Source organism: Ornithorhynchus anatinus, chromosome 11, assembly GCF_004115215.2.
Source record: "Ornithorhynchus anatinus isolate Pmale09 chromosome 11, mOrnAna1.pri.v4, whole genome shotgun sequence".
NCBI lineage: Eukaryota > Metazoa > Chordata > Mammalia > Monotremata > Ornithorhynchidae > Ornithorhynchus > Ornithorhynchus anatinus.
This window is the reverse complement of record NC_041738.1, coordinates 56,491,243-56,518,724: the sequence shown is the minus strand read 5'-3', so window position 1 is coordinate 56,518,724 and position 27,482 is coordinate 56,491,243. Positions and strand designations below refer to the sequence as shown.

General features: G+C 53.3%; 1 protein-coding gene across 4 annotated transcripts in view; it reads left to right on the top strand.

Moving 5' to 3' along the window:
• Positions 1 to 27,209, top strand: part of TTC12 (tetratricopeptide repeat domain 12) — a 29,480-nt gene extending 2,271 nt beyond the window's left edge. The window contains exons 2-22 of one of the 4 annotated variants that reach the window (XM_029076016.2): positions 1,068 to 1,147; positions 2,868 to 3,055; positions 3,539 to 3,569; positions 4,162 to 4,239; positions 6,294 to 6,415; positions 7,423 to 7,482; positions 11,126 to 11,197; positions 11,501 to 11,561; positions 12,402 to 12,557; positions 14,228 to 14,297; positions 16,417 to 16,505; positions 17,441 to 17,609; positions 19,780 to 19,872; positions 20,697 to 20,757; positions 21,368 to 21,502; positions 22,198 to 22,296; positions 22,486 to 22,554; positions 23,049 to 23,153; positions 24,043 to 24,142; positions 26,284 to 26,506; positions 26,994 to 27,209. In XM_029076016.2, the coding sequence (XP_028931849.1) occupies positions 1,096 to 1,147; positions 2,868 to 3,055; positions 3,539 to 3,569; positions 4,162 to 4,239; positions 6,294 to 6,415; positions 7,423 to 7,482; positions 11,126 to 11,197; positions 11,501 to 11,561; positions 12,402 to 12,557; positions 14,228 to 14,297; positions 16,417 to 16,505; positions 17,441 to 17,609; positions 19,780 to 19,872; positions 20,697 to 20,757; positions 21,368 to 21,502; positions 22,198 to 22,296; positions 22,486 to 22,554; positions 23,049 to 23,153; positions 24,043 to 24,142; positions 26,284 to 26,506; positions 26,994 to 27,069 (2,109 nt within the window). In that variant the 5' untranslated portion in view covers positions 1,068 to 1,095 and the 3' untranslated portion in view covers positions 27,070 to 27,209. Of the gene's footprint in view, positions 1 to 1,067; positions 1,148 to 2,867; positions 3,056 to 3,538; positions 3,570 to 4,161; positions 4,240 to 6,293; positions 6,416 to 7,422; positions 7,483 to 11,125; positions 11,198 to 11,500; positions 11,562 to 12,401; positions 12,591 to 14,227; positions 14,298 to 16,416; positions 16,506 to 17,440; positions 17,610 to 19,779; positions 19,873 to 20,696; positions 20,758 to 21,367; positions 21,503 to 22,197; positions 22,297 to 22,485; positions 22,555 to 23,048; positions 23,154 to 24,042; positions 24,143 to 26,283; positions 26,507 to 26,993 lie in introns of all 4 variants that reach the window. The other 3 variants (XM_029076012.2, XM_029076019.2, XM_029076018.2) reach the window with 3 other exon arrangements.
• Positions 27,210 to 27,482: the final 273 nt, after the last annotated feature.

The window sequence follows — 27,482 nt, the reverse complement described above, 5'->3', positions numbered from 1 at the left end:
CCCTGGGGCCCAAAGAAGAAGATGAGGCTCCTTCCCCACTCTGTTCCAGATCCACCTGGCCATCAGCTGGACTCTCAGCAGGCACCGGACGCTTGAGGCAGAGGCAGTCTCCCCTAAACCATCTTCACCCATCCCCACCCTTGCCAAGTTGGGAGATTCTGACAAGCACCATCATCTCTGGGCAGATCGGCCCCAGCCCCGGGCACCTCCTCCTGCTCCCTCAGCCTTTGGTATCCTCAGTCGGCAGTGGGGTGGAGGGGACAACCCAAGAGTCGGCCCCTCCCCACCCTCCGTCCTCTCCTCTGCTCACTGACCTCAACCCCCATGCTGCTTTTAGCTTCCCCAGACCAGGATGGGGTGGGTACCTGGAAGAGTCCATCTCGCTGAGTCAAAAGGAGCCGGTCCTCTCCCCAGCTTCTCAATCAATAAATCAATCATATTTATTGAGGGCTTATTAAGTGCAGAGCACTGTACTGAGAACTTGGGAGAATACAATAGAGCAGAGTGGCTAAATACTTTCCCTGCTCACAAGAAATTTACAGTCCAGAGCGGGAGGCAGACATAAATATATAAATTATGGCTATGTCTATAAGTGCTGTGGGGCTGAGGGTGGTGTGAATAAAGGGAACAAATCCAAGTGTAAGGATGACACAGAAAGAAGAGGAAGTAGGGGAAATGAGGGCTTCAGTCGGTGAAGGCCTCTTGGAGGAGATGTGACCTCAATAAGGCTTTGAAGGTGGGGAGAGTGATGGTCTGTGAGATCTGAAGGGGGAGGGAGGGAGGATGTGGGCGAGGGGCAGCGGCCAGATAGATGAGATAGAGGCTCAGTGAGTAGCAAAATGAGCATGTTGGGTTGTAGTAGGAAATCAGTGAGGTGAGATAGGAGGGGGCACGGTGATTGAGTGCTTTAAAGCTGACAGAAAGCCTTTGGAACCACGAGCAGGATGGGGGTTGATGGCGGGGGGCGCTCCAGGAATCGCAGGGCCCGTCTCCGATTTCCGAGCTAATAAGCCTGACAGATTCCGTTTAGGGCTTCATTGTTATTAATTTCCCCCGCTTGCTCCCAGCCCCCTCAGGGAATCGGCTGCCTCTGCGATGGCGGAGGAGCGAGATTTGCAGAAATTCCTCCAGAATGTGGATGAAATCAGTAAGTAGCGGTAAATCAGAAATACACAGAGACCAGTATTTCGGGGGCTTGGAGGCAGTTATTACTCAGAGTGACTTCCTGGGCCGTGTGGCAGGTTGATAGCTCTAAGAAAAATGGCCGCGAATTTAACAGAGAGGTGAAGGAGAAACACTAGGCTTCGGCCAGCACTTGCCAGCCGACAGCCCTCTCCCTGTTCTCTTTCCACCTTCCTCCTCAATCGATCGATCGATCAGCAGTATTTATTGAGTGCCTACTATGTGCTGAGCAGTGTATGAAGCGCTTGGGAGAGTACGATATAATACAGTACCAGTAGACCCTATCCCTGCCCTCAAGCGTGGTCCAGTTGTTAGAATCCGGGCCTGGGAGTCAGAAGGACCTGGATTCTAATCCCAGCTGTGCCACTTGTCTGCTGCGTATCTATGGGTAAATCACTTCACTTCTCTGCACCTCAGTTACCTCATTTGTAAAATGGAGAATAAGACTTTGAGCCCCATGTAGACTGTGTCCAACCCAGTATCTAGTACAGTGCCTGGCACATAGTAAGCACTTAAAAAACTCTGTTATTAATATTATTATTAAGGAGCTGACAATCTCCTCCTCCCTGGACTCCAGGTTTAATTTCTACCGCTCCAAACTTGCTCGGGTTTGACTCTCCCAGAAGGAACTTCTGCCTCCTGGAAATTCCTGCCATCACCCCTCACTACTTAGTGAGGGACTGGTTTCTCCTTGGCCTCTCGGTGCTGTTCCTTCAAGGCCAACCCTCCCCATGCCCAACACACACACACACACACACACACACACACACACACACACACACACACTCTCTCTCTCTCTCTCTCTCTCTCTCTCTCTCTCTCTCTCTCTCTCTCTTTCCAGCAGAGGGTCCACCCTAGAAGCCCCAAAGTTAAGCTATCCCTCCATCCCCGGCCAGCAGAGGCCTCCAGAACAACCATGTAGCTGATCCTGTCCCAAAGCCCACTCCTACAGGCAGACGTGATCCGGCCTTAAAACTCTCCAGCTATGAAACGTCCCCAAGCTCCTCACGAGTCCCAGGCCAGGGTTAGTCACCCTCCCTGTTGGGAAGTGCTTCTTTACATCATACCTGAATCTTTCTTGCTTTGCCTCCACACAGCCAGAGAGAGGCTGATCTCCACTGCTCAGAGACTGGGGACTATTAAACCATTCCCTATCAGCTCTCTGTCCTTCAGGGCTCCTGCCTTCCGTCTTCACTCATTCCTGGCTTCTGGCCTTCCCAGGGCTGGATTTCCCCAGCCTGTGAATGGGTGACATGTCTCCCAAGCATAGAGTTTAGAACATGGGCCTGGGGGCGGGTCAGAAAGTCATGGGTTCTAATCCCGGCTCTGCCACTTGTCGGCTATGTGACCTTGGGTAAGTCACTTCACTTCTCTGTCTCAGTTATCTGTAAAATGGGGATTGAAACTGTGAGCCCTACATAAGACAGGGAGTGGGTCCAACTCCATTTGCTTGTATCCATCCCAGCACTTAGTACAGTGCCTGGCACATAGTAAGTGCTTAGCAAATACCGTTATTATTATTATTACTATTATTATTATTATCATTACCTCCTGAGCATTTAGTATAGTACTTAAATTCAGTTGATTGATTGGGCCAGCCCAAGTTCTCCCCTCCCTTTAGAGCCCTTCCCTGACCCCCCAGGTCCACCTGGTGACCTCACGTCGCCTGCCTGCTCTCCCATTAGCCAACCTGATACAAGGCCTGAATGCCGAGGATCCGGCCGAACGAGAGAAAGCCATCTCGGCGACGGAGCAGCGGTTACAGCGGCTGCAGCAGGCCGCGCCGGACTCCGAGGAATGTGACGGCTGCAGGGTCGTCCTGAACCGCACGACAATCAACCACCCGAAGGCCCCCCAGTCGGCCCCCACGCAGGTTCCTGCTCTGGGTGGGATTGACTGGCCCCCAGGGGGAGAAGAAAGGAATGGGTTGCTCCCAAAAGGTCCCAAAATGCTTCCAAAAGCCCCACAGAGCTGAGGGATCCTGAGAGACTGAGCCCAGTCTCCCTGGCTGCCAGGAACTGGCCATGCTCAAAGGCCTGGGGAGGTGAAGGTTGTTTGACACCCAGGGGCACTGAGGGCTGGTTGGAGCAGATGGGCGGCTCCTCCCTCTGGCCAGGGGAGTGGAGTGCTCACTTCCTTCCCAGCCCGAAGGTGAGAGGCCCTGGATGCCTCTGCAAGGCTGGGACCTTTCAGCCCCTTTCTCCACCACATGGTGGTCCTCCAGGGTTAGTGGGGAGAATTAGCCTCTTCCCTGCCTCCTCCCACCCAAAGAGTGGCCTGACTTCATTCTGACTGTGGGCTGGGTGGGCTGGATGGCTAACTGGGCTTCCTCACTTCATCTGCTGCTCTCTTACAGATGCCGCAAACCGGAGACAGTTCCCACCCAGGTAGGGGTGACCCCTCTCCTCTCCGAGTAAGCCTTCCCATTTCCGATCCCGGAACGCCAGGCCCATCACCCTGTGGGCCCAGGAACTCTAGCTGGCACCACCTCCAGTCCTCTCGCTAGACTTCTTCCCCCTCGCCCCTCACGCACCCCGGCAGAAGCTCCCCAGCCCTGCCCAGGTGATCCCTGTGCCTGGGTAATGAAGCCCGACACTCCCAGCACCTTGCTGAGCTGGGCGCAGGCCTCACTCACCCATGGGTTTATTATTCTAGAGAGAAAAACGTCTCTCTCCAAAAGAACGACAGCGCTTCAAAAAGCAGAATTCAGATCTGACATCCAGTCACAGCCGTCACGTTTAATAATACATCGCACATGCATTCCCGTCTAATGTCAAATTAGGAAAATGTCATCTTTGTTACTTCAGGATTAGGGGGTGCATGCGTTTGTGTGTGTGTGTGTGTGTGTGTGTGTATGTGTGTACGTGCATGGAAATCCAGTCTTGGAAACTTCTTTTCACAGTTTGAGCTAAAAGAGCAATTGTTTGTCAGGGTGTTTTTTTTCAGTGTGTAAACCACTGCCGTGTCTTGTGTTGCTAGATGCAGTCCTGGCAGTTCTAGAGCAGGATGCGAGAGAGCGAGCCAGACGAAGAAAAGAAAACAAAGCCTTGGCAAACGGTACCTGTAAGAATTCCTCTTTCCAGGGAAACAGATTTTTGGTCAGAAAGAGCCCAGAGGGATCGGAAAGCTGATGGCCTGTGTTGGGCATGGGGTGTGAGGAACTGGGTCGGGATGGATGGGGAAAAGAGGGAGATCATCCAGGTTTGCAGGGATGGCCCAGCTCATTTGGGTTCATTTGTCCCCATGATCGAGAGGTCTATTGGTCTGCCCTTGGCTTCCCAGCCCGAGGTACACATCCAGTCTTTTTTTTTATGGTATATGTTAAACACTTACTAGGTGCCAGGCACTGTTCTAAGCTAATCATGTTGGACACAGTCCCAGTCCCACATGAGGCTCCCAGTCTTAATCCCCACTGGGGCCCAGAGAAGTGAAGCAACTTGCCTGAGTCACACAGCAGACAAGTGGCAGAGCCAGGATTAGAACTTAAGTCCTTCTGCTCCCAGGCCTGTGCTCTATCCACTAGACCATGCTGCTTCTCAGTTGCCAGCTATAAACTATGAGCCCCCTGAGGGAGGAGGACTCTGTCCAACCTGCTTATCTCTTATCTAACCCAGTGCTTAGTATAGTTCTGGGAACATAGCAAAAACCACAATTATGATTATTATTACTGTTATTATCAGCATTCCTGCTGGCCCCACCCCTCACCAGTCACACAGGGGGACAAGTGGGTTGGATAGGGTTCTTGGTTTGGGGAGCTGCGGAAATGGGGAGTGAGGGGCAGTGTTCCAGGGATCTCGAAGAAAGTCACCAGCATCCAGACGGAAGCCAAAAGTTCGATCCCCAAGGTCCATTGAAATGTTGGGAGGGAGAGCGGAAGGGAGTTAACCAAACCAGTATAACTTTCTTTGATAGCTCACCTCAGCCTGTACCCTCAGAGGGGGTACCCAACGATGCTGTGCTCAACACCCCCATAGGCAGGGGACCCCAGAGGTTCAGGTGCTATTTGGGAGGCATGGGCTGAGTTCCAGCCTATGGCCAGTTGCCTGGCAGATCACATTAGTAATAATAATTAAGGTATTTGTTAAATGCTTAACTAGGTGGAGATACCGTACTAGGCGCTGGGGTGGATCCAGGTAAATTGGGTTGGATATAGTCTGTCCCATGTGGGACTCACAGTCTCCATCCCCATTTACAGAAGTGAAGTGACTTGTCCAAGGCCACACAGCAGACAAGTGGCAGAGCCAGGATTAGAATCCAGGACCTTCTGACTCCCAGGCCCGGGCTCTAGCCACTAAGCCATGCTGCTTCTCAACATTTTCAGACTTCAAGGAGTTGATCAAGGGAAGATTTGAGCAGCTTTCTGTGGTGGTAGAATGGAGGAGGACAGTTATTGGAGGGTAGTTGGGGGCGGAGGGAGAAAATATTACCCAGAGTGCAAAGGAAGAATACTGCCCTCCAGGGTCTCCTGAAAAGCAAGTAGTAGCTTGGAGAATCTGTGAGACTTATAAAGCTAGTACTAGTAATGGCTTAATAGTAGTAATAGTAGAATTTATTGAGCACCCACCTGGTGCAGTGTACTGTACTAGCCACTTGGGAGATACAGAATAATGAAGTAAGCCATTCCTGCCCACAAGGAATTTCCATTCTGGCTGGAGAGACACATGAAAATTCTTACCAGAATGGTCAAAATAAATAAACTGAGCAAGCATAAAGAACGGAGTAGACTTTAGTGAATTGAGCAGCCATCTGTGCACATGAGAGGTTAGAGGAAGGGTGTAGGCAAAGGCGGGTAAGAGGTGTGCCTAGTGGATAGAGCACAGACCGGGCAGTCAGGAGGACCTGGGTTCTAATTCCGGCTCTGCCACTCGTCTGCTCTGTGACAGTGGTCAAGTCACTTCACTTCTCCAAGCCTCATCTGTAAAATGGGGTTTAAGATTGTGAGTTTCATGTGGGACAAGGACTGGGTCCAACCTGATTAGCTTTCATCCACCCCACAGCTTAGTACAGTGCCTGGACATAGTAAGCATTTAACAAATACCATTTAAAAAAAAAAAAAGAGGAGAGGATCCCTGCCACCCGGCCCTGACTACTGCTCGCTCTTGGTTCCTCAGCCCTGAAGGAGATGGGGAACGAAGCGTTTGCTAAGGGCAATTATGAGATGGCCATCCAGCACTACAGCAAGGGCTTGGAGAAGCTGAAGGACATGCAGGTGCTCTACACCAACCGGGCACAGGTCAGGAGCTGAACCCTTTCCCGCGGGCCTTCCCTGGGGTCCTTGGCAGTAGTCCGCAGGGTCCAAGGTCCCAAAAGCCTGGAATGTGACATTGTGGGCCGGCCAAGTTCCATAGCAGGGAGCTTTGGATAGGGCTGGGCCTCAGCTTTCTCCCTCAGGGAGAAACCTGTGGCAATTCACATCGTTGACCCTCTGGCTCCTGCCATCAGGCACTCTGACGTTTTACATGGGACTGGCCCCCACCGGCCCCTTCAGACACTCCTCACTGTCCCCCTCACCCAGTCGTTCTCCCAGATCCCCCTCCTTCCACCTGCCCTTCAAGGGCCTAGAGATCTGCTGGAGCAGTGGGGCCGCAGCTGTCTTTCTGTTCTCCAGCCCTGGCCCGGGAGAGACCTGAAAAAACAGTGCCTGATCCTTCCTTCCTTTCCCCCTATCCCATCCTTAGCCGGGGCCTGGGAGCGCCGGTCCCCTTGAACAGAGAACCTATAAGCCTTTCTCTGGGTGGGACCTCCCAGGACAGATGGATAACTGGCCTACCTTCAGAGATGGCAAGGGGCAGCATGCCCACATGCCCTTATGAGGGAGGGTCTTTAGGTAGGTCTGAAAGAACCTTCTCCCATTGGCAGGGTCCTGGGAGACGATAAGCATTTATTCACGACGCCTTGAATTTGTTGAGTGACTTCGCTTCTCTTAAAGGCTTCCATGTCATTTTCCTCTTTTTGTTCCTGTGACATACAAGGCAGGAAGAGAAGGGAATCACAATCCCCATTTTACAGATGAGGAAGCTGAGGCAAAGGAGTGGTTAAGCCCCCTACCCCGGGTCACATCGCCGTCCCGTGGCCAAGCTGGGGCCAGAACCCTGCTCCCTCTCCCCCCGCCTACCAACCCGGTGCCCTCGCCAAAGCATATCTCAGTGGGTCATGCGTTACCCCTGGAAGCGTCTGTGAGCCCTCTCAGCTGTGCACGCCGGCTGGGCGGGGGCCCTCTGACTCTCGGTGTCATTGCAGGCTTATCTGAAACTGCGGGAGTATCCCAAGGCGCTGCTGGACTGCGAATGGGCTCTGAAGGTGAGAGTGGGGAGCCCCGGGGCCAGCAGGGGCCGCCGATCCGCGGCAGCCAGGCTCTGTCTCCCTCTCCCTCCTTCCCTCCCACTTTATTCCCTCCCATTCCTCTCCCTCCTCCTCTCCTTTCCTCCCCCATTCCTCCTCCCTTCCCTTTTTTCCTGTCCTCCCTCCTTTTTTCCTTTCCTCCCTCTTTTTCCTTTCCTCCCTCTCTTTTCTTTCCTCACTTTCTTCCTCCTTCTTTACTCTCTCCTTTTTCCTTCCCATTCTTCCTTCTCTCCCTCCCTCCCTCCTTCTTTCTCTCTCCTTTACACCCTCTCTCCTCCCCTATTTCCTTCCCTTCTTTCCTCTTTTTTTCCAACTCTTTCTCTTTTCCTGTCTTCCTCCCTTCTTTTTTGTCTCTCCTTTTCTCCCTCTCCCCCCTCCTTCCTTCCCTTCTCTAAGTCTCTCTCCTTTCTTCTCTCCCTCTCTTCTTTCCTCATTCTCTCCTCTTCTTTCCTCATTCTCTCCCTCCCTTCCTCCTTCCTTCTCCTTTCCTCCCTCTCTCTCCCTCCTCTCCTTCCTCCTTCTTTCCATCCCTCTCTCCTCTCTCTTCCCTTCCTCCTGGCTCCCCTCCCTCTCTTCCCAGTGATTGTAATTATTTCGTTCAACCCCCTGTTTGGGGCGAGTTGCAGAGAGAAGCATCATCATTGTCGTAACCCTCATCACTGTCTATTGTCTGGGTTCATTTTGAGCCGCTGGCATGCTCTGCCCTCTCCCTACCCCCGTCCCCTGCCAGTATTCTGTCGTGCAGCCAGCGGGGGGTGAAGGAGGCAGGGATGGAGGCCCTTGAGGCAGATGGTCCTGGCCCACTTTAATCATGGGCAGAATATACCTGGTCCCGAGTTGCCACTCATGGGGACCAGACTTTGAGATGCCACCCGTGAGGACGTGGCCCCCAAATGGCTGAGTGTTAGACTGCCCCTTCAGGCTCTGCCCTTCAGAGAGCCCCTGTCCTAGTCCCTGGCAAGGGGGAGGGAGCAAGGAGAAGAAACTGGTCTTTACCAGGGGTTTGGGGAAGCACCAAACATCTCCAGAATTTCCGGGGGTCTGATTTCTCTCCTTTGGAAGGGTCTGATCCCTTCTGCACTCCTCCCTAGTCTAAGAGTACAAGGAGGAAAGGAAAGCAGAGCTGGGGTGACTAGAGGAGCTCAATAGGTTGTAAACTCTTTGAAGGTAGGGATTCGGTATATTCACTCAATAATGCTCTCCCAAGTCCTCCACAGTGCTCTACACACAGTAGGCACTCAATAAACACCACTACCAATAATAGCGATTGTAGTGTATGTTAAGTGCCTATTCTGTGCTAAATCCTGGGATTGATACAAAGTAATCAGATTGGACACAGGCCCTGACCCGTAAGGGTTTCATAGTCTACAAGGGAGAGAGGACAGATATTTTATATATGAGGAAACTGAGACACAGAGAAGGTAAGTGAATTGCCCAAAGACACACAGCAGGTTTGTTTGACTAAGCTAGGAGTCCAGGTGGTGCTCCAGGCTAACTGACCCCGTGTCCTCCTCTCCTGGAGGTTGAGGGCTAGTAAGATGGACCAGGCTGCCACAGCCACTGGCCCTGCAGTGATCTTTCCCCACAACTCCTGCCCAGAGCCACCAATCCAGGCTTCCAGGGAGATAATAATAATAATAATAATAATAATTATGGTACTTGTTAAGTGCTTACTATGTGCTAAGCACTGTTGTAAGCACCGGGATAGATACAAGGTAATTGAGTTTGTCACAGTCTCTATCCCACATGGGGCTCACAGTCTTAATCCCAGTTTTACAGATGAGGTAACTGAGGCACTGAGAGTGAAGTGACTTACCCAAAGTCACACAGCAGGCACGCAGTGAACCTGGGATTAGAACGCAGGGCGTCTGACTCCCAGGCCCGTGTTCTTTCTGTGCTTCTAGATCCCCACCCAGCCCAGAAAGCACCTAGAAGACAGCAACCCTCCACCCCCAAGCTGCTCAGTGAGGGTGGCCCCCTGGCCAGGGCCCAGATATTAATTAAAGGACAATGTAATTAACATAATTAATGGCCCGGCTGCCTCATCGCAGAGCCAGCGGCGTACGTGTTTCAGAATTGAACTAATCCTCTTAAACAGTCGGCACGCTTCCCAGTTGAAGGGGTTGGTGGAAACACTTGGAGCAGTGGAAAAAAACAGTATGAAGATGGCACTTAAGAACTAAATCCAGGGGCTGTGCCGAAACGGCAAATTACAAAACCTTAAATTCCCCCTTCACTTTACAGCTAAGGCAGCATTTTAGCCTGAAAATGGCATTCCACTATTAGGAGAATTAACCACAAAAGAGCTCAACTTCCAACAAGCAGAGGGATTGAAGGAGACAAGCCAGCGGGTTGCCGTGTCTGGGACGGCGTACCCGTCTGAGGGAGAACCAGACGTACTCACTTGGGCACCCCGTTGGGAGCGGAGACATTTAAACCTTGGCAAGACCCTCCCTCTCTCCGGCCGAGGGACCCAGCCCCAGAGGAGACAGTGCTAGAGGACCTGGCCCAGGGAGATAGATAGTCGGACCACAACAGCCCAGGGTCAGAGAGAGCATCCTGTCTCCCAGGAAACCCACCCACCCGAATGGGCATGAACATCAGGCAGACAGGCTAAGCCTCATCCCTGCCTCTCCTGGTCAGTGGTGGTGGTCGTTGGATAATAGTAATATTAGTAATATTAACCCTTATTGAGTGACCCCTGAACACAATACACTGAAGTGAGCGCACAGTAAGACTTTCAGCTCCTTGTGGCCAGGGATTATGTTTACCAACTCTATTGTATTATACGTTCCCAAGCACTGAGTACAGTGCGCTGCACACAGTGAGTTCTCTTTTTTCTGGTATTTGTTAGGCACTGTATTGCACTCTCCCAAGGGCTTAGTGCAGTTCTCTGCACACAATAAGTGCTCAATAAATGTGACTGAATGAATTAATGAAAAACACTGGGGTAGATGCAAGCTAATCAGGTTGGACAAAGTCCCCGGCCTACATAGGACTCCCCATTTTACAGATGAGTTAACTGAGGCACAGAAAAGTGAGGTGATTTGCCCGCAGTTACCTAACAGACATGTGGCGGGGGCCAGGAGTAGAACCCGGGTGCTTCTGACTTCCAGGCCCGTGTTCTATCCACTAGACCATGCTGCTTCTCTACTCAATAATATGACATTGTTGATTGTTTGATTGGCTGAGTCCTTGGGAAAGTACAACATAAAGTGGTGACACATCCAGCGCTTAAAACAGTGCTTGGCACATAGTAAGCGCTTAACAAATACCATTATTATTATTACTATTCCATGCCCACAAGGAGCTTCCACTCTGACAGAGAAAGCAGACATAGAAAGGCCCAGCCCATCCTGTCACCATCTCCTTTGGAACCAGTATGGGTTTATGGGTTGGCAGCTCCAGTCCTGGTTCTAAACCAAGGCCTTGCATTGGCTTCCTCCCAACACCAAGGCCGTTCGATTTGGGTCTGGAAGTTCGTCTGATGTGGGGCACTGACCAGCAGCAGCTGGAGGATTCTCAGGGAGGAGGTGGGCATGGCGGATCCACCTCTGCCACAGCTTGGACAGGGCCCAGCCTCTCCCTGTTCCCTTCACAGTGCGATGAGAAGTGTCCCAAAGCCCATTTCCTCATGGCGAAAGCACACCTGGCCCTGGGGGACTACAACAAGGTAAGTCAGGGAGACAGACACAGCGAAGCCCTGCGGGACAGGTTTGATCCATCCCCCCGGCAAGACCACAGGGCACTGCCCGCTGGGTGTCCACTGGCCCCAGCGAACCTGACCCGAGGGGAAGAGAAACCACTTTTTCTGTCCTGATTCCCGGCTCCCAAGCCCCCAGCTGGGGCTGAGGGTTCTGACACCCCCCGATGGGGGTTGGGGAAGGTGAGGAAGAGCCCATAGGGCAAGTGGTGCTCGTGACTGGACCCTCCGCAGTGTCCACCCCAACCGAGTCCCGGATCTGTGTCTTGACAGTCCAGACAGTGTTATAGGAAGATGCTGGAGTCTAATCCCTCGCTGGAGAAGCAGGTGGCAGGTGAGGATGTTCTACTGACCCCCACTCCTGAGGTCCTGACTGCCCCCGTTCCATCGCTCAGTTAATCAAAGTTATTTGTTGAGCGCTTACTACATGCAGAGCACTGTACTAAGCACTAGGGAGAGTACAATAGAAAAAGAATACACGATCCCTGCCCTCAAGGAAGTTCTAGTTTAATAGGGAAGACATATATTAAATAAAATACAGGTCAGGGAAGCAGCTGAGTGTAAGAATCTGGAGCTAGGTACTTCCCTATCATCCTGCCCCCAGAATGTGCAACTCCCCCTCTTCTCCTTTAGATCTGGCTCCTCTCTCACTCTCTCCCCTGTCGGGAACACCCGCTGGTCCTAGCTCTGTTTGATTCCCTGACCGATTCAGGTGCCTGGACCCTCCACCCACTCTCCTCCATTAATGCAATCAGTGGTATTTATTGAGCATTTACTATGTGCAGAACACTGTACTAAGTGCTTTGGAGAGTACAATATAACAGAATTAGCAGAAACATTCCCTGCCATTAGCTGGAACATAGTCCCGGCCACTGTCTGCTGCGTGGTCCTAGGCAAGACATTCACATCTCTGTTATTTCATCTGAAAATGGGAATTAAAACTGGGAGCCCCATGTGGGACATGGGCTGGGTCCAACCTGATGAGTTTATATCAATCCCAGTGCTTAGTACAGTGCCTGGCACATAGTAAGCGTTTAATAAATACCATTAAAAAAATAGAAAAGAAACGTGCTTACAGTCTGATCCGGCCAGATCCCACCGAAGAACTCCCAGGCAGTGGGCTGGCATCTTCCTTCCCAGCCCCCAGGCCTGGCCGGCTCAATTCTCTCCCCAGGTTATCTGGAGCACGTCGCCCTCCAGGAAAAAGCTGCCATGCAGGAGCAGGAGGCCCAGGAAGAGCTGGCGTCGAGAAAGAGCACAGCGGTGGCCACCAAGACCCTGCTCCAGACCCTCACCCAACCCGACCAGCTCCCCTTCTTCTATGCTGGGGGTACCGAGGCCTTGGCTGAGCTCATGAGAGATTGTATGTCCTGGGAACAACCATCTTCCTCGTGGAGAGCAGACAACAGGCTGGCCTGTTCCTGGGGTTTGGAGTTTGGGGTTTGGGAGTGTTAGCTGCCAACATAAAATCTGCTGTCTCTCCCCTTGGTGAGGGGTGAGGGGGACGGGGTCAAAGTCTGTGAGGTCAAATTTGAGAGAGGAGTTTCCCCCGCTTCCCAAGGATAGGGTCTCCAGCTCCTCAAGCAGCTTATTATCACTGTAATTATTACTGAGATAATAATAATAAGCAGAGAACATGTCTACCAACTCTATTGTTTTACTCTCCCAAGCGCTTATTACAGTGGTCTGCACACAGTAAGTGCTCCATAAATTCTATTGATTGATTGATTAAGCACCTATGTGCCAAGCACTGTATTGGGATTGATGCAATCTAAGCAGATAGTACCCAATCCCCGTACCACATGAGACTCACAACCTAAGAGGGAGGAAGAATAAGTAATTCATCCCCATTTTACAGATGAAGAAACTGAGGCACAGAGAAGTGAAGTGACTCACCCAAAGTCATGGAGCAGACAAGTGGTTGAGCAGGGATTAGAACCCAAGTTACCTGGCTCACAGGCTTGTGCTCTTGCCACTAGACCAAGCTTCTTAATGGTTTAGAGTACAGTGCCTGCCATATAGTAAGCACTTAAGGACCATAGTTTTTTATTATTATTATTATTAGATGAAAGCTTAGGGACACTTTTTCTGAACTGGGCTAAGCCAGGGGAGTAATACCTCTTGACTGCCGGGAGCTGTCTGGTTTGAAGCCATAAACAATCCTGCCTCGGAACCATACAGGGTTATCTATGTGGGGAGGGGAGGGATTTCAGCCTACTCTTGAGTCTGGTGGACCGTATCCACTGGTCTCCAGTCCTCTGGTCCTCTGGCAGCTGCCAGCCTCCTCCATCCCTTTACCCCCTCCCCACAACACACACCTCCCCAGGGGCTCAGAACATCTTTTCCATCCATTAATAGCTTTTCCATCTAATCCTTTCCCATTCACCCATAGGATGGAAATCAATCAATGGTATTTATTGAGCGCATACTGGATGCAGAGCGGGCACTAAGTGCTTGGGAGAGTACAGCACAACAGAGTCGGTGGTGATGATCCCTGTCCTCAAAGAGTTTGCAGTCTGGGGTGGGGGAGGGTGGTAGACATTAAAATAAATTGCAGATAGGAGAAATGGCAGAGTATAGAGATATGTACATAAGGGCTGTGAGGCTGGGGTTGGGGTGAATGTCAAAAAGCTTAAGAACATAGGTGATGCAGAAGGGAGGAAGGATAGGGTGGGGAAATGAGAGGATAATCAGGAAAGGCTTCTTGGAGGAGGTGTGATTTTAGGAGGGATTTGAAGACTTCCAGAAACCGAGTGTTGGGCATGAGAGATGATTAACGGTCCTGTTCTTTTTATTCTTGTGCCCCCCTCCCCCTCTTCTCACCAGTTTCGGGAAACTGTGCTGTTCACCCCAGTGTAAAGGCATTTTTCTGACCAAGCTGTTCACTCAGTGACCTTGACATTTCACGTCTGGTTTCAGGTTATCCACCGGCTGCTTGCCAGCGAGACAGCCAGCTGGCAGAGTGAGCCGACGCCACCGTTATCTCTGAATTTGTTTCAGGCACTGAACAAACTTTATTTAGAACCAACAATGGATTCAGTATCATCAATGACAACAAGGTCATAAAGCGGTAAGGGCATCCGGGAGGAGAACGGTGGAGTGGACGAGGTGGGGGATGACCGGGGGTGGGGGATGAGGGAGGCCGAAGCCCAAGAGGGAGGGGGGTCTGGAAAATGTAGCCTACTTGGGAAATCCAGGTAAAAGCACTCAGGTTAGCAACCGCTAGGACCATCACCTCCTCGGTGATATTTATTGAGTGCTTACTGTGTGCAGAGCACTATACTAAGCACTTGGGAGAGTACAAGACAATAAGGTTTCTAGGCACGATCGCTGCCTACAAGGACCTTACTGTCTGGGGGATGTGGATCTTTGGAGAGCCAGTGGGATTGAGTAGGTAATGTGGCCTCGAAAGAGCACAGGACTGGAAGCCAGGAGACTGTGAGACAGATTAGTCAGGGAAGGCTTCTTGGAAGAGATGTGATTTTAGTAGGGCTTTGAAGATGGGAGGAGTAGAGGTCGGTCAGATATGAAGGGAGGGAGTTCCAGGCAGGAGGGAAAATGGGAACAAAGGGCCGATAGTGAGGAAGAGGCGATTGAGGTATAGGAAACAGGATGCCACTAGCAGGACAAAGTGGACTGGCTGGGTTGTGGTAGGAGAGAAGCAGCGGGTCCTAATGGATAGAGTATGGTCCTGGCAGTCAGAGAGACCTGGATTCTAATTCCAGTTCCTCCACTTGTCTGTTGTGTGACCTTGAGCAAATCACTTCTCTGTGCCTCAGTTAATTCATCTTTAAAATGGGGATTAAGATTGTGAGCCCCATGTGGGACATGGACTATGTCCAACCTGATTAGCTTGTATCTAGTGCTTAGTACAGTGTTGGTTATGTTGGTTAAGCAAATGCTTAATGAATATCATAAATAAATAATGATGATGATATTTATTAAGAACTTACTATGTTGTAAGCCCTGGGATAGATGCAGATAATCAGTTTGGACAGTCCTTGCCCTACTCAGGACCCCTAGTCTGAGGTTTTCCTTGGCATATCCAGCCTTGACTACTGCATCAGCCTCCTCACTTACCTCCCTGCCTTCATCTTCTATCTCTTTCCAGTCCACACTTCACTCTGCTATCTGGACCACTTTTCTAAAAAAATCATTCTATGCACATCACCCCACTCTTTAGAAGCCTCCGATGGTTGCCCATCCATCTCCAACTCCACATCAAACAGAAACTCCTTACCATCTCTAAGGCACTAAATCAGTTCTCCCCCTCCTACCTAACCTCACTCCCCCCGTTTTTTAAAAAATGGTATTTGTTAAATGCTTACTATATTCTGGGCATTTGTACTAAGCACTGAGGTAGATACAAGCTAAACAGGTTGGAAACAGTCCATAAACCAGATAGGACTCACAGTCTTAATCCCCATTTTACAGGTGAGGCAGAGAGAAGTGAAAAGACTTGCCCAAGGTTACACACCAGACAAGTGGCAGGGCCAGGAGTAAAATCCATGTCCTCTGACTCCCAGGCCCCAGCTCTATCCACTAGGCCACACTACTTCTCAATCATTATTATTAATATTAATGATTGTGATGATGATAGATGAGGATAAAGTTGGGAAACAAGGAAAAGCTGCCTTTCCCAGTCCTTTCTAATGGTTTATTAAGCATCTGGCATTGCCTTCCAGTCCAGATACCAGACTGGCAAGAAGCCCTGGGGAACAACTGGTGGCCCTTAGGTATGGGGGGCTTCCTTGAAGGGCAGAGTCAGCTGGTGGGGGGCGTTGACCTGGAAGCTGACCCCTCCACCCTGGCTCCCTTCCATCTGGTGGTTGCCACCTGGTCCTCGTGCTCAGCCTGAGGCCGTTGACCACTTGGCCACTCACCCCACCCTGATCCGGCTCCTTTCCCTTTCCTTCACCATAGGTGCATCACGGCCGAGTGAATAGAGCCCGGGCCTGGGATTCAGAAGGAGCTGGGTTCTTCCACTTATCTTCTCTGTGACCTTGGGCAAGTCACTTCACCTCTCTAGGCCTCAGTTACCTCATCTGTAAAATGGGCATTAAGATTGTGAACCCCATGTGGAACAGGGACTGTGTCCAACCCAATCACTTTGTACCTAGTCCAGTGCTTAGTATGGTGCCTCTACATAATAAGTGCTTAATAAATACCATTATTATTATTATTATTAGATGCCTGTCCACTGTAGGAGACTCTGGGCCAGAAGAAGCAGTGTGCCTGTCCGTGACCAAGCTCTGGCATGCAGTGTGCCGTGGGAACGGTAAGCGTGAGGATCTCCGTTCATCATGTTCATCCGGTGCCAACCAGGCGGGGGGTGGCTAACATCCATCAAACAAATGATATTTCAATGGTATTTATGGAGTGTTTACCATTGCATAGCACTGTACTAAGTACCTGAGCGCCATGCTAAGCGCCAGAGCCCAAAGGACCCAGATCCAGACTTCCCTGCTCTCCAGAGGTTTGTCGGTCAAGGCAAGTGTTGCAGAAGCAGCGAGAGTCCGGCTGACCGTGCCGGAGTGGAGGGACTGCAGCGCTTCCTAATGGCCCTCTGACTCTCTTGGGCTGAGACTCCTCATTTCCCTGGTTTGCTCTAAGGCCAGGAGGTGGCAAGTGTCTCTGGAGGGGTTTCCAGGGAACCCCGCTCCCCCTGAGCCCTAGAGTGCCGGCCGGCCTTCCGTGGAAAGACCTCCAGGGGGCCTTCCTTGGCTACCTCCCCCTGGCCAGTGCGTCCGGAAGGAGGAGGAGGAGTGTGGACCAGGGGGAGACAGGTCTGAGGGTCCCGCTGAGCCCCCTGCCATTCGCTGGGTCCAACAAGCCTGCCCTGTCTCTGCCCCATTGCCACACTGTTCCACTGAGGCAGAGACAGAGTGTGGTGTTGATGGTTTATTGGGCGTGGTGGAGCTGGGGGTGGGGCCAGTGCTGGCCACTGGTGGCTGGGCTAGTGATGGTGACTGGTGTTGGGGATTGATGGAATCCATGGAGGGCTGGGGTTGGAGTTGAGGGTGAGGCTGGAGTTGGAGCTGGGGGTGGGGTTAGGAATGAGGCCGGGGCTGGGGTCGGTGGTGGTGGTGGTGTCAATAATGGGACCGGCACTGGATCTGAGGGTGAGGCTGGCATTGGGCTTGGGAGGTGGAGCCAGGGCTGGGGCTGGCAGTGGCCACCCCTTCAGCTCCTGAGCTGAACCCTGTGTTGCAGAAGTGAACCAGCACCGGCTAGTTACCCACCCGGGACTGGGGGCCTTGCTGCCTTCCCTCCTGCTGGGGCGGGGGCGTCCAGTCCAGCAGCAGATCTTGGCCCTCCTGACCCTCCTGGCTGAGACTGAGACTGGGCGGAACCTGCTCCTGAGCCACATGGACCTCCCGAGGTGAGGCCCCGCTACCGCTGCCCCCTGGGGCCCCAAAGGGAGCACCATCTCCTGGTCAGGGGGCTGAGGTAGCACCGTCCCCAGGTGGTGGGGGGATGAGACGGGGAGGGGCTCTTCTTTTTTCTAATGGCATTTGCTAAGCGCTTACTTTGTGCCAGGCACTGTACTAAACTTTGGGGTAGATGCAAAATAATTGGGTTGGACACAGTCCCTTTCCTATACAGGGATCACAGTCTTAATCCCCATTTTACAAATGAGGTAACTGAGGCACAGAGAAATTGTGACTTGCCTGAGGTCACACAGAAAATGAGTGACGGGTAGGATTAGAACCCAGATCCACCGACTCCCAGGCCCGTGCTCTTTCCTCTGGGCACGCCGCTTGCGAGTGGGCGGCCCCCAGCAATCATCAGATATTTTTTCCACCGTCTCTCTGGCAATCACTCGGGTTTCCACTGGGTCTTTCCAGTAGTTTGGGAAGTGGAATTTCAGCTCTCCCAGCGAGCACTGACCATCTCATTAACCAACCTATTATGCTGCCGCCCACTGGCATTTTGAACATCCTTTTGCAATTATACACAAAGGCAAATTCTGGATTCCCGCTAACTAAAGGAGGTGACGGGTGGGCAGCGAGGCCCCAGAGCAAGAATCTCGTTCCTCCTCCTTGACCTCTGGCCTTAGGGCAGATTGAAGGCCGACGGGCATCTGTTGGGGAATCATGATGATGCTCTTCTAATTCTCCTCTGGCAGTGGGCACTCTGGGCCTGACTTGGGCCAGGGGCCCCTTCCCTTCCTCTGATCCCCTCCAGGAAGACTGGAGGGCCAAGCTGCAGAGGAAGAGCATCTTAAGGCTCCATTTCCTGGGTGGGGACCTGAGAAAATGTGTCCATCTCACTCTACAAAAGGTAGAGTGGGTCGCTGCTATGGGAAGCAGCGTGGCTTGCTGGAAAGAGCCTGGACCTAGGAGTCAAAGGACCTGGGTTCTAATCCCAGCCCTACCATGTATTGGCTGTATGACCTTGGGCAAGTCACTTCAAGTAGGAGGGATTCTTCCTCCTACTAAGACTCTGAGCCCCATGTAGAACCTGTTTATCTTGTATCTTCCCCAGCACTCAGTACAAGTGCTTGGCATAGAGTAAGTGCTTAACAAATACCATCATTACTAGTGTTACTATTATTATTATTATTACTGCCCTGTCCCCCTCTGGGGCGAGGGTTTCTCTGTCACTTCTTCCCTTCTTCATCCAATCACCTCCCCTGGGCCGTCGGAGCCTATTAACATTCATTTCATTATTATTGAGAAGCAGCCGGACCTGGGAGTCAGAGGACCCGGTTATTTGTATTATTTGTTAATTATGGTATTTGTTAAATGCTTATTATATGCCAGGCACTGTACTAAGCACTGGGGTGGATACAAGCAAATCAGGTTGGACACAGTCCCTTCCCATGTTGGGCTCACAGTCACCATCCCCATTTCACAAATGAGGTAACTGAGGCACAGAGAAGTGAAGAGATTTGCCCAAGGTCACACAGCAGACAAATGGAGGAGCTAAGATTAGAACCCATGACCTTCTGACTCTCAGACCCATCCTCTATCCACTAGGCCATGCTGCTTCTCTGATCCTGGCTCCATCACTGGTCTGCAGTGATCTTGCTCAAGTCACTTAACTTCTCTTGGCTCTGTTTCCTTATCTGTAAAATGAGGGCAAAATCCTCCTCCCTCCTTCTTAGATCGTGAGCTACATGTGGGACAGGGACTGTGTCCCGCCTAATAATCTCATATCTACCCCAGCACTTGGTACAGCGCTTGGTATATAGGAAGCATTTAACGAGTACCATAATTATTATTTTGATACTGGAGAAGTGTCAAAATGAAGCCGGAGAGAGTTAGGGTAGTGGGAGGAAGGACTTTCTGAGCAGGCGGTGGTGTTGGGCCCCAGGATCCATCTCCCTAAGGGAGGCCGCTATGTCCCTGCAGGTCAATTAGACTCACAGAGGCCCCCTTGGCCTGGGCTGGGGTCAGGGGGACTGGAGGGCAGGACCAGCTACTTCTACATCAAACCCTACCACCCTGAGGTATCTGAGACCAGACTAGCTGTGTCCAGTGAGGTCCTGGAGGAGGGGCAGAGGGCTGCTCAGATCCAGCCAACCCCGAGATTGTGGATTTTTGCAGCCTGTTACAAGCCCTGGTGACATTTGTCAATTCCTCGGACGTGAGAGCGGGAGAGGCGATGAGACTGTTGACAGATTTAGCCCTGGAGGACAGGTAATTAGTGCCTCCCAACCCCTCCCGAATGGTCACTTCCACCCTCTTGGCTGGCAGAGCCCTCAGGCTCTGGGAGCTGGGGACTTGAGCACTCATCAACTGGCGGGGGAGGGGGAGAAAATGCTGGTGCTTCCTTCCCAGAATCCTCTGCTCTGCAGGCTGCCGCTCCAGGAATCTGCTCCTCAATGAGATGACTGGCTGTATGTGGAGATAACGAGGACTCCCGGGGCCAGGGGAGTACCCCATTTGAGTTTCTTGACTGGGATGGGCAGAAGTGGCCAAGCCTATCTCCCACAGAGCTAGCTCTGAATTGGCCTGACTAGGGTTTTCTTCCCAAGACTTGGCCTTCCAGGGATCATTCCCTTCCCACTGGGCTCCTTGAACTCTCACTGGAGGGACAGCTGGTGACCACAAGGAGGAACTGGGAATAGCCATTCCATCACTTCGGCTCTGTTTGAATCCCGGCTCCCCCAGTGGCTTACGACGAGGAAACATCGCTTCGCTCAATTCTGTTTGTGCCTCCTTCAGCCCATGGGCTCCCGGGGACAAGGGGAGGAGGCTTGGCAGGAGGGGGAAGCACTTGGCAACGCACCCTCCTGGGAACTGCTGCTCCAGATTGATTGTTTAATATCAACAGCGGGATTCCAGCCTCCCCAAAACGAAAGCCCTATTAGCGGACCAGAGACAATTTCTCCATTCTGAGCTGCATTTCCAGCATGCTCTGCAGTGGCAGACCCACCGACCAGCCAGTTTTATGCTGCAGGGATGCCCTTCCCACCCACCCTGCAACCCGAAAATGTTCATGACCACTTCCCTTTTAACAGGTTCAAAGCCTGGTTCCGGAACCACCTCTCCACTGCTCTGCCCATCCTCGTGGGCACACTGGTAAGGGAGATCTTGTGTGTTCAGAAGCAGCACGGCTCAGTGGATAGATCATGGAACTGGAAGTCAGGACACCTGGGTTCTAATCCCAACTCTTCCACTGGCCTTCCAATTGACCTGGCACAAGCCACTTAGCAGCTCTGTGCCTTAGTGTTCTCATTTGTAAAATGGGGACTCGACCCTGTCCTTCTTCCTTCTTTAACTGGGAAAAGCCCTACTTGGGACAGGGACTCCAGCCCGATCTGCTTGTATCCACCCCAGTGGAACAGTGCCTGGCACATAGTAAACACCTAGCAAATACCATAATTATCATTATTCCCCTAAATCCCCCTTCCGGGTCTGGCCCAGCCCCACATTCTCCTGGGAGTTCTGGGGGTTGAATGGGCCTCTCAGAGGGGCAGCAGCTCAGACCTAGAGCCTGGTCCTCTGTAGGGAAATGGGGAGGTGAGAACAGATCAGGCTCTGACGGGGGAACCCAAACTGAGGGGGCACCCCTCCAAGGGGTCCCTAGCCATGCCCACCAGCCAGCGCCAATTTCTCCTACCTAGCTGGGAGTGAGGCCCCAGAGGATTTGCTGAGACTCCTGTCTGTGTCTCTCCTGTTTTCTTCCCAGAGGAACCCCGCGCTGGCCAACCAGGCCACCCTGTCCCAGTGCTTAGCCATCGTGGGGAACCTCAGCGCCGATGTCACCATCCGGAGCCAGCTGGCTGCTTGCCCAGACCTCTGGGATGTCTGCCTGGAGTTCCTGGTAATCTGGCCCTGTCCATGCCTTCCTCCCCTCTCCACCAGCCACTCTCCCCATGAGGGGTCCTGAGGAAGTGTAGACTTGGGGCGGGGTAGTCCCGTCCCACCTACCTAATCTAATCAGCAACACCCAAGCCAGTCCTGATGGGTCCCTCTTGTTCCAAATCTTCTCACAACTTCCTCCCGCACAATCACTGCGTGATCACTGTGTTGTCCTTGTACTGTCCCCAACTGTCACTGAGCTGTCCCTACATGGTCACTGCCCTGCCACTGTCTTTGATTTTGCAGGTCCCTGCTTAGTCACTGTGCTGTCCCTGCACTGTTCCTGGCTGTCACTGCACTGACCCTGGATGGTCACTGCAGTATTCTTGCATGGTCACTGCACTGTCCCTGATCGTCCCTGCATGGTAGCTGCACTGCCCTTTCATGTTCACTGCACTATTACTACACTGTCCCTGAGTGGTCACACACTGTCCCTGGAAGGTCACTGTATTGGCTCTGCATGGTTGTTGTTCTGTCTCTGCCTCATTGGTCAGACTCCATCCTCTCCTGCCTGGGGCTGTGAGGGTGACCACAGTCTGCCTGTCCCCGAGGGGAGGAGAGCGAAGGGGCCTAGGTTGGGGCTGAAAGAGAAGACAGGCTGGATCGGGGAAGCTGGTAAGGGAGGAGAGGCAGCCCGACTCCCTCCTTGTTGTGCAGCTCGGATGGGAGGAGGACCTGGTGCTGGTCCGGGGGACCGTATATGCAGCCCTGGGTCTGCTGATGAACCTGCTCCTGGAGCCCACGAGGGTCCCTAAGGTACCATCTGGAGGAGGGCAAGGGTGGTCTCGTCCCCAGCCCCCAAGTGCCAGATCCTGCCCCAAGTTCCTCCTGACTCCAGCGTTCGGGGTGGTGAACTGGACTGGGGGTGGGCCCTGGCGGGGACACTGCTCTGCAGCCTGGGCTCGGCTGAGAAGATATGCAAGGTTCCTCCCTCCGTGTTTCCAGGGACGGGCAGCGGTGGTGAATCAAAGATGCCTGGCTCTACTGGGCTGTGAGGATGGCGGGATTCTGACTGTAAGTTGGCCCCGAGCATGATGAGAGAAGGGTAGGGCTCTTCCCCAGGGGCCCCAGCCCCCGGGCCCATGCTGTGATTCTGCCTTTACCCAACTCCTCAGGGCCTGGTTAGCAGAGTCCAGTCAGCAAAGCCTGATCAATGGAAGTGTACAGACTCCCCCAGGGACTGTCCCCTGCCCCCACCCTCTCCACACCCCAAATGAGTGTCCCTAGCCATGGGCAGGCTGGAGCGTGACCACCAGACTTGAGGGACAGCTCGGGACGGGATGGGCTTGGTGACTTCCGCCAGCCTCTGGGCACCCCATGGTGTGCAGCCAGCTTGTAACCAGCTCCCAGTTGGTCCAACTCGTTAGTGTCTCTGATTGAGCTGGGCTAGGCCTAGGCAGGCCAAGTCAGGACAGGGTGGGAAGGGCAGGGGTCAGCTGGACTAGGGCAGGGCAGGCCGGGGACGTGGGCTGGAACGGAAACCTGACTGTCATCTATTCCCCTCCAAGAGGGCAGCAGGAGCACTGAGCCGATCTCTGGCAGTCTCACCACCAGATGCCATGGAAGAGGTGGTGGCGGGTGGGGTGGTGAAGAAGATGATTCAGTTCCTGAAGGTAACCTGAGCCGACTGGTGACAGGAGCTGCGAATCAGAGGGGCCGGGAAGGTTAGCTCCCGAGAGGGGAGGGCAGGGCAGGGGGCTGGGATCCCAGGGCCCAACCTCTCCGGCATCTCGCCAGGCGGCTCCTTCCCGAGACATTTGCCCACCAGTTCAGAATGGTCTAGGGGCCAATGCCCAGTCTGGAAGGGGTCATGGGGTGGTTGAACGAGGCAGGGGAGGACTGGAAGGGGGTGAGGCTGCCGGGCGGGTTTGACATTGGAGTCAGGGAGGCCGCTGTTTCTGCCACCTCCCCGGAGAATCTTGCGGCTATTAGGGCAGTTCCAGCAATCGGGAATATATGCCAGGCTCTTCTTCCTCCCTCACACCAGACACACACACACACACACACACACGACAGACATGCTCCACATGCACCCCTTCCTCAATGATTCACATGTCCTGGCATGTCCATCCCTTGTGAGCAGCCATGTGCTCTCAGGCTCACGTCCATGCATGCACACAAGATGCGGGCCACACCAGCTATGGAGGTTTAACAGATTGAGAAGGATTTGGGTGCCCTTTGTTCCATACTCCAGTCTGCCTTCCTGCCAGCCCCCAGGAATCATATCTCTTCCAACTCCCTGCTGGGGACCAACTCCTCTGCCCTGTTCCCAGCCCCTCTACCCGATCCTGGCAGCACTCCACTCCTGGGGGCCAGAGCTTGGTCATTTGGGGCTGCAGAGGCCAAGGACGGAGAGAGGGAGGGAAGGAAGGAGGAAACACCACGCCCCAAGCCTCTGCCTCTCTCAGGCTTTGACTCCAAGGTCCAGGACCAGCTGTGTGAGTGAAAGATGATTGCGACGATTTCGATAAAAACCAACATTCCCCCTCTCCCTGACTCCAGGCTGGCGGCCAGACCGCACCCCGCTATGCCATGAAGACACTAGCCATCTGTACCAAAAGCAGCCTCAGGGCTCGGGAGGAAGTGGTGCGCCTGGATAAGCGTAAGTGGGCATCCTCCGGGAAGCACGGCAAGGCCCCAAGTTGGGTCTGGGCTAGGATGGCAGAGAGCACCCTGGGTTGGGGAGAAAGGGATAGGACTCAGTGTGGACTCAGTCTTGCTTTCGCAACCTCACTTGCCTTCTGGATTGGGAAGTGTTTAATTAACCTTGCATCTGAGCCCAGTGCTGGCACAGGATGGCGGAGTCAGGCAGGAGACACAGAGCAACATCTCCTGCCACCAGTGTTCCCAGAATCAGGGCCATGATCAACCCCCAATCCCGGCAGCTCCCTGAGACTCCCCATTGGATGCCGGAAGCTGTCTCCCCAGCCCCCCGGGGTCTGACTGCAGTGGTTGGGGCATCATAACCTCTGTGACCCTGGCAGATGGGCACAGAAGTCCCTCCACATTGCCAACAGGCTACTCCCCAGCTAGAGCCTGGCAGCCTGGGCTCTGGGCCATCTGAGACAGCCAGCTCCTCACTGTCTTGGCTGTTCCCGGAGGCTCAGACTGGGCAACTCCCTGCTGTTCATGACGGGCCAGGCTGGGTACTGCCTTGCTGTCTGGCTGTTCCCAGAGGCTCAGGCCGGGTAGCTCCTCCCTGTCTGGCTGCTCCTGATGGCCCAGGCTGGGCAACTCCCTGCTGTTTAGCTGTTCCTGGAGGCCCAGGCTGGGCAGCTCCCCGCTGTCTGGTTGTTCCTGGAAGCACAGGCAAGGCAGCATCATGTTCCAGTCCAAGCGTCCTTGTTTTTGAATAGCCACAGATGCTCCATCCACCAGAGCAATTGCCCCGGGACTCCCCAGAAAGCCCACTCCCCTATGCACCCCTGTCCAAAGATGCAGGCCGAGCCGGTGTCGCAGGAGCGACTGAGGATTAAATTTGGGATTGGAGGTCTGAGGCTTTATTACTGTAACTTTTTCATGGGGCATGGGGGCTCTGCTCTCATCTCCTTGCTGGCCACTGGCCAGGCACCTTGCAATGCTTTTGTTGGCTGCCCAAGAAGGGCTCGGGGCCAAAGAGCCATGCCCACCAGTAGCCAATTGCTCCAGCCATGGCCCCTCCTGGAGAAGGGGGGAAAAGGGAGCCCTGATCTGTTCAATCATCTGGGTGGGCTCTATGCATCCTCCCTCCATCCCGCTCTCTTTTTTCCTGGATCAGAAAAGTGGGGCTGAGGCCTGAACACTCCTGTTGCTGAATTGACTCCCTAAAGACCTATCCAGACTGTCTAACCCCACCCCGTCCCCAACTGGGCCATACTCAAACCGCCCAATGCCCTCCCATGATGCTGCAGGCCCCACCCTACCACTGCTACCCACTTCACTTATGTTGCCCCCCGGCCTCCTGCTGCTGGCCCCACTCCCGCACTGCTGGCCCTAGCCCCTTCTCATCATCAGTGGCGTTTATCGAGCACTTACTATGTGCAGAGCACTGTACTAAGTGCTTGGGAGAGAGGCAGCACGGTGTAGTGGATAGAGCACAGGCCTGGGAGTCAGAAGGTCATGGGTTCTAATCTCGGCTCCGCCACTCGTCTGCTGTGTGACCCTGGGCAAATCACTTCACTTCTCTGTGCTTCAGTTACCTCAACTGGAAAATGGGGATTGAGGCTGTGAGGCCCACGTGGGACAGGGCCTGTGTCCAACTTGATTTGTTTGTAACCACCCCAGCGCTTAGTATAGTGCCTGACACATAGTAAGCGCTTAACAAACACCATCATCATTATTATTATTACAATACAACACAGTTGGCAGACAGGTTCCCCCTCTCTGCTGCCATCTCCCTGCGTAGACCCTGGGCCCTCTCTGCTTACCCCGGCCCTAGGACTCCCTGCCAACATCTGGGAACCCGGGAGAAGGGAGCATGGCCTTAGAGCATGGGCCTGGGAGTCAGAAGGTCATGGTTTCTAATCCTGGCTCTGACACTTGTCTGCTGTGTGGCTTTGGGCAAGTCACTTCACTTCTCTGTGCCTCAGTTACCTCACTTGTAAAATGGGGATTGAGACTGAGCCCCTTGTGCAACGCGGACTGTGTCCAACCTGATCTGCTTGGATCAGTGCTTAGTACAGTGCCTGGCACATAGTAAGCACTTAACAAATGCCACAATTATTATTACTGTTATTCCTGGAACTCTCCCTGTCCCCACGGCAGGGTTTGGGGTGCTGAGTCGGCTGCTGGACTCAGAGGACGGGGTCGTGGTGGGAAATGCGGCTCTGTGCCTCGGCGCCTGCGTGGAGGTGGCGGGCGTGGCAGCCAGTCTGCTGCATTCCGACATCGTGGACCTCCTGCTGCGCCATGTCGCCAATGCTGGACCCGCCACCGTGAGCCACAATGCGGCCATCGCGCTGGGCAAACTGTGCACTGCTGAGCCAAGGTACGGGCCAGGGAGCAGAACCATCAACCACCTGCCCAGAGTTAGGGAAGGCCTAGATGGGTGGATCTGGGGCCTCTCCTTGCACTCTCACTCCTGTCCCCTCTGGTGCTAATGAGAAGAGGCAGCAGAATGACCTGGTAGAAACCCGAGGACAGAGGGTCTGATGGGCCCTCCAGAGATCATCTAGCCCCATCCCCCAGCTTCCAAGTAGGGCCAGCCCCAATTTTCCAGGCCAGGGAGAGAGCTCTCCTCCTCTTCCTCCTCCTCGTCCTCCACTTCCTCCTCCTTCTTCTCCTCCTCCTTCTCTTCCTCCTCCTCCTCCCTCTTCTCCTCCACTTCTTCCTCCCGTTCCTTGTCCTGCACTTCTCCTCCTCCTCCTCTTCTTCCACATCTTCCTCCTTGGGCCGTGCTCTACTCCTCTGCAGAGGCAGCTTGGCTGTCAGCGACACTTGGAGCCAAAGCCATTTGTGTCCTGGTGTCGTTTCAGGCACGTGGTGCGTCTCCGAGAGCTTCACGGGGTGGAGATCCTCCACGGGGCCATGAAGCACGTGTCCGGGTCCTAGCCCGCCTCCATGTGCGTACGTGTGCGTGCATGTACACAGGTGTGTGCCACCGCAGGGTCGTTTTCCTAGATGACGTTTCTTTGTCCTATAGATTGTTGCCATGGAAATAAAGATCTTTTTAAGTACTCCTTCCTTCCCTACCCAGGATTTGGACATTTTCATCAGCTGAGGAACTGGGGCAGCCCCTGAGCTAACCCTCTGCAGGATCTAGCACTCTGGGGGTGCTGGAGATCCTGCTGAGAAGTCTAGTTCTCAGGGAAGCAGTGTGATCTAGTGGAAAGAGCCCAGATTCAGAGGACCTGGGTTCTACTCCTGACTCTGCCACTTACCTGCTGTGTGACCATGGATAAGTCTCATAACTTTTCAGTGACTCAGATCTCTTGTCTGCAAAATGGGGATTTAATACTTGTTCT